The sequence below is a fragment of the Malus domestica genome, chromosome 15, assembly GCF_042453785.1.
Source record: "Malus domestica chromosome 15, GDT2T_hap1".
NCBI classification, from domain to species: Eukaryota; Viridiplantae; Streptophyta; class Magnoliopsida; order Rosales; family Rosaceae; genus Malus; species Malus domestica.
The window spans coordinates 47,765,735-47,777,946 of record NC_091675.1 but is presented as its reverse complement, the minus strand read 5'-3'; the positions used below and the strand labels follow the sequence as shown (position 1 = coordinate 47,777,946).

At 38.0% G+C, this 12,212-nt stretch overlaps 1 protein-coding gene across 1 annotated transcript; it reads left to right on the top strand.

Annotated features, from left to right (window-relative positions):
• Window positions 1-3,267: 3,267 nt before the first annotated feature.
• On the top strand, window positions 3,268-6,767 carry LOC103401965 (transcription factor bHLH145). Its single transcript, XM_008340694.4, has 4 exons — window positions 3,268-3,509; window positions 3,675-4,379; window positions 4,551-4,700; window positions 4,830-6,767. The coding sequence occupies exon 4, from the start codon at window positions 4,847-4,849 to the stop codon at window positions 5,924-5,926; it is 1,080 nt and encodes a 359-aa protein (XP_008338916.3). The 5' UTR covers window positions 3,268-3,509; window positions 3,675-4,379; window positions 4,551-4,700; window positions 4,830-4,846; the 3' UTR covers window positions 5,927-6,767.
• Window positions 6,768-12,212: the final 5,445 nt, after the last annotated feature.

The following is a 12,212-nucleotide window of genomic DNA, read 5'->3' as shown; positions in this document are numbered from 1 at the left end:
CTCCTTTTAGGATTATGATTTTTTCCTTTCCTCTTTTCATCATCTTCTATCTTCTGTTCTTACATTTTTTTTTTTATTTTGTCTTTCTCTTATTATAACAAATTAATATAAAATATTAACGTGACTTAATTGCGATTATTCAAATAAAAGAAGAGAGAAATGAAGGGAAAAAAGAAAAAGAGAAAATCTTACTCCGTCCTCTTAACCTCCTAACCCTAAAGTAGTAGGCCACCGATGGATACCGATACAATTGTCAGGTGGAGTGTGAGTTTGTGAAATCACATTACCCAATCAAAGATCAGTGGGACCCCAAAAATGCATGTATACAGTCCAATGGTTTGAATGGTCAAGCTCCAAATAATTGGTGTTCATGTAAAACATTGGATACCATCTCCTTTTACCTTATAATCTTGGTTTTTGTAAGTAGTATATACATTTGCCAAATTTTGCCTTTCGTTCTTCTTTTAGTTTTACCATATCTATTGCCCTTTCTACATCATTTCCACGGTTTGTAGCATAAAAGTGAGAAGCAACTAAGTTTGAATTATGTTGCCATCTAAAATAGCAAGTGCTTCTCACTCTCATTATGTGCGGTTAAATTGAACTTAATTTTATCCGTTTTTAATGGTGCAATTGAACCAACTTTCACGCATGTGTAAATGTATAGTAATTGGTTGCCGTTGATGTAAAATCTTATTTATCACGTCTTGTTATGACTAATCATAAAGTTATTGGTGCTTACAATAAGAGCAATTGCTAATGTTTTCTTTTCTTTGTGTTTGGATTAAGAAATTTTTTAAGACTAGTACATAATTCTAATAGGATTTAATATGCTAGAGCTAATACATGGTAACATGCGGGGTATAAAATAATCACATCATTAAGAATGAAGTTATTATTAGACTAGATGCTAGTGTGTCATGCTATAATAAGGTGATTTTCATTTAAACTACTTTAACATCAATTTGAAAGTGTTTTTAGGATAACAAAAAATGTTTTTAACAGCAACTGTCAGCAAAAATTACCATGCATTTTTTTACTTATGTTTCGACAAGTGCAAGATGACTTTTTTTTAAGCACTTAAAAATTTAAAATTATAACTAAACATGACAAGAAAACTAAAAAGCAATGGGGGTGTGTGAGAATTTTTTTTTATTTTTGTTTTTGAAATAGAAGGAGAGATGAAGAGAGTGACAGAGAATGTGGAAGTGAAAAGTTTGTTTTTTTTTTGTTTTTTTTAGAGTAAATTACATAGAAACCCCTCAAGTTTGAGGTCTATTACAACCTCATACAACATCTTTAAAACATTTCACTTTCATACCTCACGTACTATTTTATTTCAAAATAACACCTCCGTTAGATTTTCCATCCAATGGTCTGTTAAATGTTAACGTGGCTGCCACATTTGTGCTGATGTGGCTGCCACATGGCAAATTTTTTTTTTTATACATTAACAATATTATAATATTAACCCTAAAAAAAAAAAACCAGAAAACCCGAACCCAGATCCCCTTCCCCACAACCCCACATCTCACCCCCACCCCCTTACCCATCTCTTCCTTCCCATCCGTCCGTCCCCACCCCCTTACCCATCTCTCCCATTCTTCTTCTTCCTGCACACCAACCCCAACACACTCCCTGACACCCTTTTTTCAATTCCTTCATTCCCTCTCCTTCTTTAGGGTTTGAACTTCGAATTCCACCTATCTCCCGCCTTTTCCCCCGCCACCCTCTGCCTCCACGCGTCTCCTTCCCCCAAAACCCATATCCCCCTCCACCTCTCCCACCTTAAAGCCCCCACCTTTAATCACTTATTTGCTTTTTTTTTCACTAGTTTTCTTAGAAACCCCTGCAACCCACTACCTGCAAAACCACAACTCGCAACCCATTACCTGCAAAACCACAACCCACAACCCACAACCCAAATACCTGCAACCGTCGTCCAGGGGGGGTCTCAAGCTTATCATCGACGGGAAGGGCAGAGGTGCCTAGGTGGGTCGTCGCGGAGGGGGGGTCACGACAGGTGGGTCGTCGCGCCGATGGGGGGTGTTCACAGCAGGTGGGTCGTCGCGGGAGGGGGTCACGGCAGGTGGGTCGTTGCGCCGGGGGGGGGGTCACGACATGTGGGTTGTTGCGTTGGGGGTGGGGTGGGTCACGGTAGATGGGTCGTCGCGCAAGGGGGGGTTTCACAGCAAGTGGGTCGTCGCGAGGGGGGAAAGACAAGTAGGTCTTCGGCGGGAAGGGGGATGGGTTTGGTTTCTTCTTCTTATGGGGGAGTTACAGATAGGTGGGGGAAACGAAGGGGATTGGGTTCGGGTTTTTCTTGTTTTATTTATTTATTATTTTTTATTATTATTTTTAAATAAGGTTAATATTATAATATTGTTAATGTATAAAAATTATTATTTTTGCCATGTGGCAGTCACATCAATACAAATGTGGCAGCCACGTCAGCATTTAACAGACCATTAGATGGAAAATCTAACGGAGGTGTTGTTTTGAAATAAAATAGTACATGAGGTATGAAAGTGAAATGTTTTAAAGTTGTTGTATGAGGTTCTAATAAAGCTCAATACCTGAGGGGCTACTGTGTAATTTACCCTTTTTTTTATTTTTTAATTAATTAGAGATATGTTAGGATTACATGTATGTGAGACTTTGAAAAAAAAAACAATAAAATTTGGTTGTATGAAATTACATTTCTGCTCTATATCTCTTATTCATGTTCTGTTTTATTTAGATGGTTAAACTGATAATTTCATAAGGTTTTAATTGACAATGAATGTTTTATTAATTAGTAGAGATTAGAAGGGTATGTCGGCAATTTTGAATATAGGGTTGGTTCGAACCCAACGACGTCGTCAACATACCACGCAAATAACGTCCTTGATTATTTGACTTAAACTCTTATGTCGGTATAAAATATTGATGTGATTAAATTATAGGGAACTTTAACGAAAAGCACCTGGTACTGTTCACTTTAACGAAAAACCACATTTTTACACTAAAAAGTCAATCCTGGTACTATTCACTTTACCCTTTATTTTGTCCTTATCATTAAAACTCAAAGTTTTCAAGCCATTTTCATTAGTTTTCCTTAAATTATAACAGTTAAATTCGTAAAAAAAATAGAAAAAGAGAGAATAGTATTCCAATATAATCACCCACCGGTGACGGGTCCACCCAGGATAAAAAATAAAAATATAAAAAGAAATAAAAAAAGAAAGAAAGAATTCGAGTCATTCGACCCCCAACCAGGGACATTTCTGTAAAACCCGTTTCTATATAATCTCACCCTCCGTTCTCTCATCACGTTTAGTCTTCGACTGTACCTGCAATCGCCACTCTCTCTCTCTCTCTGCCCTCTGCTTATTCCGAAAGCTTCCGGAGCTGCAATTCGATCTCGTTTCCTCAAGCAATCTCGCATTCCTTGTTCTGAAAGCTTCCGGAGCTGCAATTCGATCTCGTTTCCTCAAGCAATCTCGCTCTCAAATTGGGTTTTCTCCACTGTAAGTATTCTCTTCGATTTCACAGCTTTTAATGGCGGATTTGTCGATTTATTCATGTTTTTGGACTTCGACTTTCTGTTTGTTTCCCGAGAAAATGAATTGGAAAATTTCCGAGCAAAAAAAAAGAGCTAACATTTTGATCTGTTGCTTCGTTTTCCATTGCAGGGGATTGAGGAAAAGGCGTTGGAGATCTGTAGATTCGTATTGTGGGTAAGACCAGAACAGCATGCGGTGGTGGCTGAGTCTCTCTGTTGATGTTGTTCGCAAAGCCATCTCTTTGAACCTTTATTGCAGAGTAATTCTGTAATTCTTCTTTTTAATGAGCAGTGAACAATATTGAAATTCTGATATAACCCTTCAATTTTCTTACCCTTTTTTACCCTAAAAATTTTCCATGGGATCCACTTTTTTCATCGTCGTTCCTTGTTATGTTCGTCAGATTAGTTGATTTGAATCCAAAAAGCCTATATCTTTAGCTGAAATTCTGTTTCAATTCACTCTCATTTGCTTGTATTTGGGTAATTTAGCTTAAATTCATCTACCCTTTTCATATTTTCTCCATTTGGTTCTTGTTGATCTGCCTTCACTCTTTCGATTTTCGGGTTCGATCTCACTTTCTTGTCAATCAATCTGCTCAGACTTTCTCATACTCTATTTGAGTTTTAGTGTATTGCTCTGTGTTGAAATTGTTTGGTGTTTGGAAGTTGTCATTCCAAAAAAATTCAAGTGCCGGGAAGTTGTTTAGTTATGGTGTGCCAAGCAGCGGGCCAAACAAGATTTCGGGCATTGAAACATGAAAATGGGATTGATGGGGGTGCCACCATAATTGTTAGAGTAATAGCATGCTTTCAACCTCTCCAGGATTGCCAGGTTAGTAATTGAATTTACTACTTGTTGTTAATACTTTTAAAAAAGAAGAATCAGATGCCCCTATTCGATATTTCGGGTTTATTCGTTCATTTTCAGTAGATTCCATGTTCTTTTTATTGTGCTGGATAATGGTTGATGATGCCTAATATATGATTCTTGGGTATTTTCCAGGCTGAATATTTTCGACATTTGTTGAAACCTGTAACGTAGGAAGATTTCAGTGCTTTTGTGTTCAAGTTAAGCTGGAGTATTTAGTTTATTTCATTCTTGCTGAAAGAGAGACATAAATCAACTATTTCTAGTTGTACATACGTCCTTCTGGTACGTTTTACGTTTCCGATATGATGAATTGTAGTTTATTGTTTTTGGGTTTTTTTTTTTTTTTTTTTGTTTTTTTTGGGGGATTTTCTAAGTTATTAGAAGTTTAATTATATGTGATTGAACTTGTAGGTTGTTGTTTTGGTTGGATGGGTGAAGATTTTGGAACCTGGATTTCTCAGCAGCATTTGGGCTGGCAACCACCCGATCCGAATGCAATGGGTGCTCCACATGGCTTGGGGCAACAAAACTTCATTACTGCTTATGGGAAACCAGGCACTAATATGCTTTTGACAAATGGTACTATGCCGCCATATGCATCCTCAGAGTTGCCGCAACCACAAGTCGGCAAACCAAATGAACCTAAAGGTTGGTTCTATTGCTTACCCCGTATCAGACAGGCCTTCATGCCTGCCACCGACAATGGTCTCAAAGAGATAGTTTCTTCTGCCTGTCATGAAAGTCATGGGGGGACATTCGTACCGTACGCAGACAGTGCCTTTGAACAGAAGAGACTCCTTGTTAACAATCTTTCAGGGTATCGGACAACTTTGGTCTTTAGTTCTGAGATAGTGAATCCGTTGCAGTGCCGTACTTCTTGGAATCCAGACCAACAAGGTGCTTATTATTTGGATGGGGATGATCCTCGAAATGAAAGAGATTTTAAAAATCTGTCGGGAGCAGTTTTGACTGATGAATTCAGAGGAAATGATGAATGTGGTGCTGAAAGTGAGATGCATGAAGACACAGAAGAACTGAATGCCTTGCTCTATTCAGATGGTGATAGCGATTATACTGAGGATGATGAAGTTACTAGCACAGGCCATTCTCCGAGTACAACGACAGTTCATGATAAGCAAAATTGGTTTGAAGAAGTTGCCAGTTCTGATGGAATGAATAAAAAGCGGAAGCTATTTGATGGTGGTAACGATGGTGTGCCATCCGTAATGGACACTGCTAGTCCCATGAAACACAACCGATCGCTGGAGTTAGAGGATGATGCAGAATCCAGTTGTGCCTGCCAGCGAAGTTCTGGATTAAGAGAAGTGGATTCCTTGTCCAGCAACAAGAAGATGAGAAAGGAGAAAATCCGCGAAACCATTAACATTCTGCAGAACATAATTCCCGATGGAAAGGGAAAGGATGCGATTGTGGTGCTCGATGAAGCAATCCACTACTTGAAATCGTTGAAGCTCAAAGCCAAGGCTTTCGGACTTGACTCCCTCTGAGTCTCAATATGTCAGTTGCAGTAGTGCCTCTAGTAGGCACTTTGTATTACTCATTATCAGTTATCGTCGTTTAGTAATATTGGAGAATAAGTCGGTGTACATACGTGTTTGCGTATATAGTACGGCATGAAGTAGGTTCCAGCTATGGTGGTGAAAACGGGAGCGGTTCCGGAGAGGAAGAATCGAGCTTGAAACCCTCTTGAAGCATTTGTGTTAATTGATTGAAATGGTGAATGATTTGTTTTAGGGTAAAGAGAAAGCGACAAGCGCACCTGGAGAGAAAGAGAGCGTGTCATATATTGGCATGGGGTGAATTCAAAGAGAAGAAGGAGAGGGGTCCCACCAAAGGAGATGAAGAGTGCACGCCCCTTGTGTTTTTTTGGGTCCCAAAACTTCACTTTCCTCTCACTTTTGTGTTTACTTGTCATCTCTCTCTCTCTCTCTCTCTCCCTGCAAGTTTGCACGAGCAAGAAGGCCTTCACCAACCCCATCATACCAACTTGCGAAAAGAGGGTCCCAATACCAACCAATTTCTGCAGATCAAAAGGGTTCAATCCATGACAGCCATGTGAGCGGAACGACTGTTACTCGAGGTGAAGCGACAGACTTACCCAGTAAGATGATGGGGTTAAAGATGTTACTATGGTTATTTTTTAAGTGTGGTTTTTGGGGGTGCGGGATGTAAATTGCATGTGGGTGTGGAGTTACTATTGTCCTGATGCCTATGTCTTACGTTGCATGCAAGCTTTATGATACGAGACAGCGATGTGTATTTCAATATTTGTGTGTTGTGATGTGATTCCCTTTGTTTTTGCTGAATGAAGTATTGTTGTTGCAGAAATATTTTCTTTGATTTAATAATGTAATTGTGAAATGAGGGGGGGGGGGGGGGGACCATTGAGTTTGCATTAGAAATATACGTGCATGAGGGGCACGTGTACGGCTAGCTGAAATGGTCTTTAGTATTAATATAATTTTGGTTTATGAGATTGAAAATTGATAGAAATAATCTCTAAGTTTGTTTATTGTAAATCATTTTGTAAAAAATCTTTCAACATAATTGTCAAATTGACAAGTAAGCAACCACGTGGTCATTTTTTTGTTTAAAGGTATTGTTGTCAAACTAACCCTTTCTTTTTAATCGAAAAGGTTCCTAAGATTTGCATAGCTTTTTATTTTGGTCTCTGATAATGAAAATCGATAGAAGTGGTTCATAAGTTTCCATCGTAAATTATTTTAGTCATTTCATGAATATGGAGAAGATCTAGAAACTCCACAAAAGTATGACCTAGTAAGCGCCTATATCATGAAAAATGTGTGCATAATGAGATGCAATGAGCATATCAACTTTTGAATACTTATTTTTAGAGGGCTATTAACATATTCATTGGATGTGTTTACTTGTCAAATTGTAAAGGTGGTGAAACTCCACCAAACTTCACCAAAATATCATCGTTAAGTAGAGGAGTTGGTTTAACAAAAATATCCTTAAAAAGTGGTCATGTGATTGCTCACGTGACAATTTAACGAGGGTGTTGACAATTTTTTTACGGAATGACTAAAGGATTGACGATGAACAAATTCAAGCACTACTTCTACCGATTTTCATTGTTATGGGCCAAAATAAAGAGTTAAACAAATCTCATGAACCACTTGGGCTAACATGTGTTGGTTTGTCAAATAAAGCCTTTAAAAGGTGGTCGCCCACCTAGTCGCTCACGTGACAATTTAATGATAATGTAGACAAGTTTTCATGAAATGACCAAAATGATTTGCAGTGGACAAACTCAATGACCACTTCTATCAATTTTCAATCTTAGAGACCAAAGTAGACGAACTTAGGAACCACTTTTATGAGATTTCTGTCTATTTGAAATTTTATAACAAAAGGCCTAAATATACAAGATCCCAAAAATGGAGGTACATAATTGTCCCATAAAATAGGGGAGGATACCACATTGCACTCTTTGCACGAGTGTTCTGTGTGTTCCCCTTTTGTACCCAAAACATTAAATTACAGAAATTAGGCTTCAACCAAATAACAATGAGGCACACACGAAAAAGTCCAAAAGTGGCTAGATTTAGTACCAGTTTAGTGCTGCTGAAAATTTTAATACATGATGGGGTCTTGTTAGTCTTTGGAAAGCATGCTAAAACCAATTTTTGTTTTTTATAATTGGGGGTGAAAATAAGCCAAAAAGCCGAATCATCAAACATAGCCTTGGAAAACCGACTTTTTATCTCAAAACAGGGGTGAACAGTCCCAATTAATGATTTTTTCTAAGTGGCCATCCTACCCTCCCAGGGCCGGCCTTGAGAATTTGGGGGCCCTAGGTGACACACCTCGACCGAGATCAAGGCACGCTGGCCGTCACGTGGGGGTGACGTAGCCATGTGCACAGTGCAGAAGTAATAAAGATAAGAGTTATATGAATAAATAAACATTGAAAGCTACTAAGGTGCACTAATAAACAGGAAGTGTTAGGAGTGAGATACAAAAGTAAATACTCCTAATCAGAGCATAGAAAGTTTAGGTCCAGTAGGACAAGTACTAATTATATAGTACCAGAAGATGTCCTACAAATATTTTATTATGTCAGAACCGCCGAAATCCTCGATGTCACCAACAGCAAGCTTACCTAAAACCTGGAGGGGCGCAAAACAGAAAACGTGATTGGGCAAAAACAACTGTTTTACAAAACCATTTCACTTCTCAAAAGTTCTAACCCCTCGCTGTAAAACATGTATAATTTTCCCAGAAATAGAATATAAACATATGCATAAATATATATGTAAATATCTCAATTCAATTCATGCTTCACATATTCATAATCATAAGTATGCCATGCCAAAATATAACAGAATAAGTAATTCAGGTGAGAATAAATTCATGGAAAATAACATATTAGCCGGAACTCCTATAGAAGTTTGTACTGCTGAATTCATAACTCATTAGTCAATCTAACCGGAGTCACTATAATGACCTATACGGCACTACACTGCACATAAGTCAGAACCACTAAAAAGGGGCCTGTATGACAAGACTGGGTGTAATATAATTATGCTTAATACTACTCTCTCATGATAGCTGGGCAAAAAATCGCTAGTCACATATGAGTCAGAACCACTTATGATGGTCTGTATGATAAGACTGTGCGCCTAATTGGATGCAATATGAGTATATGGTGCTGGATGTGACCTTATAAACAGGTATGTGCCATATCTCTGGCTAAATCACTAACACCGGGGTGAAGGTTTATGAGTTCTATGCTTCTCAATTAATCAAAACCGTTATTCACATTCACAATTCATGAACTCACCTGGGCTTACCTGAGCGTCCACAACACCACAATTATATATTATGCATCATATACTAATTCATATACTGAACATAAATTTATATGCATGACATTTCAAGGCATACTTTCATTTAAATGCATTTTCTGGGAAAATATCAAGTATATAAGTATATACTTAAAACCAAAAGGCCACTCACTGGTATGTCGAAGGGTCGCCCCGAGTTGCCCTTGACTGCGCTCGTCCTAGGGATAAGCCTCCCTTATATGCGAAATAACTATAAAAACGTTAATTAAAAGCACATAACCAATACTAGCTAATAATTTCTCATACGTTGCTCAATTGGGATGTTTGAATATACCAATGTGATCTACACAACCTCACGAACATTCCCATATTTTTATAAAAATTTTCCGACCATCCACGCGCCGGCCAAGGCAAGGCCAGACGCGCCGCCCACACGTGGGCACGTGCCAGGCACTTTGACGGTAACCCTAACGGCGTTAGGGAATATTCCGTCCAAAAATAAGCATTTACCGTTAATTATTAACAGCATCATCTAACGCCGTTAGCATATTCCGTGAAAACTGATGGAATATGCCCTCATCTTCCTCGACGAGTCGTAGGTTTTTGGGTTTAATTTCAAAACCTTATATCTCTCTCATTTGAACACCAAACTTCATGAAATTTGAACCATTTTGAAGATCTTACCAAGATGAACAAAACCACACCTGAGTCGAGCCTTGAAACCATCAGAAACCCACCGGAAAAAGCCTCGATATTCCGACAATTCTTAAAACTCGTGGTTCTCGATAATCCAATGTCCAAAATCTTCCAACGAACCACTCCTAGCCTTGTGAGGACCTCCTTAAGCTACCTATAAGCTTGAAATCCCCAGAAACACGAGATTTTACGATTGCATGAATAGTACCTAAATCGGAGTTCGAGAGAAACTAGGGTTTTCGAAGGAATTCTTACCTAAAAATGGCACCATTCAACTCGTATGAACCTCAGGAACACGATGGTGTCCTTTAAACCCTCGATCTGCAACTTTCCACTAGTGTTGTTGTTGATTCGTACGTGAGGAAATGAGAGAGAGTGAGTCTGTGGGAGAAAGAGCACGGGAAAGAAGAGAGAGGAAGAGTTTATGTATGTGTGAGTGGTCCACGTGGGACACCAACCAAAACCACAAAAACTAAGTTCTAATTTGGTCCAAAAAGTAAGGAAAAATGTAAGTTTGGACCACCACTAACATGCATATTACACACCACCACATTCATGTCCAAGGGTAAAATGGTCAACTCACGACATCGATAATTTATTTCGGGACGTGCTTTGACACTAGGCGAGTCTTCAAAGTGGGGCCCTAAAGTTCTCAGACCTCTGACTCTTTGTATATTGGTATGTAGTAAAAAGAATTCGCTAATTACATAAAAAGTCTATTTCTTCATCGAATATCATTAAAAATTAATATCAAAATAAAAAAGATATACTAACATTACTTAATATTACATGTCACATGCGTTTAGATGCAAATGCACTAAGTGTAAAAAACAATAAAACTTGATTGACGAATATAATAATTCAACAATGCCAAGTGGTTCTCTTGTGTTCTTTCTAAAATCACAACACACTAGCGAATCAAATTTTAGAATAACCTAATTTTAACAATAAATTATTGAAAAAGAAAATTTAAATTCAAAGTTATGGTTACGTCAAATTACAATCTTCATGACCAAATGATAGTTGCTTAAACATTCAATAGAAATAGAAAGACTGGGAAGTTGAAAGAAAAAGGATTGCAAAGTTACGATTATTCTGGTTTTTGTTATTTTTTAAAAGCAAAAGAAAAAAAATGCATTTGGACAATTGAGGCCATTAATTTCACTAGCCTCTTGTCACACGCGTAGGCGTGTGACGATTGGCCTTTGTATGTTTTTTATTTAAGAAACTCAAGTTTTTTCTATTTACACAATTTTTATTTAAAATATTTTTGAAAATAAATATGAATTTAAACATAAACCACCCACTAACATGAGGTTTTGTTATATTTTTTTTCTTCTAAAGTTGAAAATTTTAAATTCATTCAAAATTACAAATTATTTTAACTCCTTTTGATTCTTGTAATTTTAAAATTTTTAAAGAACAATTTATCTTTAATTTCATAGATTTGAAAAAAGCAAAAACTAATGCCTACAAGGTGTTTCGAACTACCCACCCCAATGAAAACGGAATGGAACCGTTTCCACTGCACCAACGAAATAATTGTGATGTTTCTTACGTGTTCTTTATTTATATTTTATATACATGATGTATAAAAAAATATGGACCCCCCACCCCCCCCCCTCCGGGAACTTAGGGGCCCTAGGCGACCGTCTACCTTGACTACCCTCAGGGTCGACCCTGTACCCTCCCTTTCTCTTTTTTATCGTACCTATTTCGCTTGAACCACGCATTTAGCATGTTGAATCACATAGTCACTACATTAGTGCTCGCTTGACCATTATGAGCTGCCGCTATTACCTGACCAGAGCTGCCACCACACTGCTATCCGACCGGCTAACCAACCATTTAGCACACCTAAATGTACCTCTGTTCGTACTACACACAGTATCACGACCCATGCCTGCTCGGTCCCACCACACACGTTATGTTCGCCCAGATCCGTATCGCACCATCCAGTAGCCCTTACCGCTACCTCACCTATTGTATACCTTCCGTTTACAACCCTAAACCTAGACCAGTGATGTTACAACCTGTCTATAAGTTACTATATTTTATTTTATGAAAATTGTGAAATGTCCAAAATACTCCTAGAAGAGAAAGTGTTGACTTTTGTTGACAATTGAACTCGTGACATGTATGTCTTAGCACATGTTCATAGTACTCGTTGATACGAGCGCAAGTGGAGAGGAAATTAGAGTCAGAATGAAGATTTTACGAAACACAAATGTTAAGGGTATTCTTATAACTCTAAATTTAAAGAGTA

Coding starts and splice junctions, on each gene's coding strand:
- LOC103401965 (XM_008340694.4), top strand. CDS start 4,847: ATGGGTGAAGATTTTGGAACCTGGATTTCTCAGCAGCATTTGGGCTGG.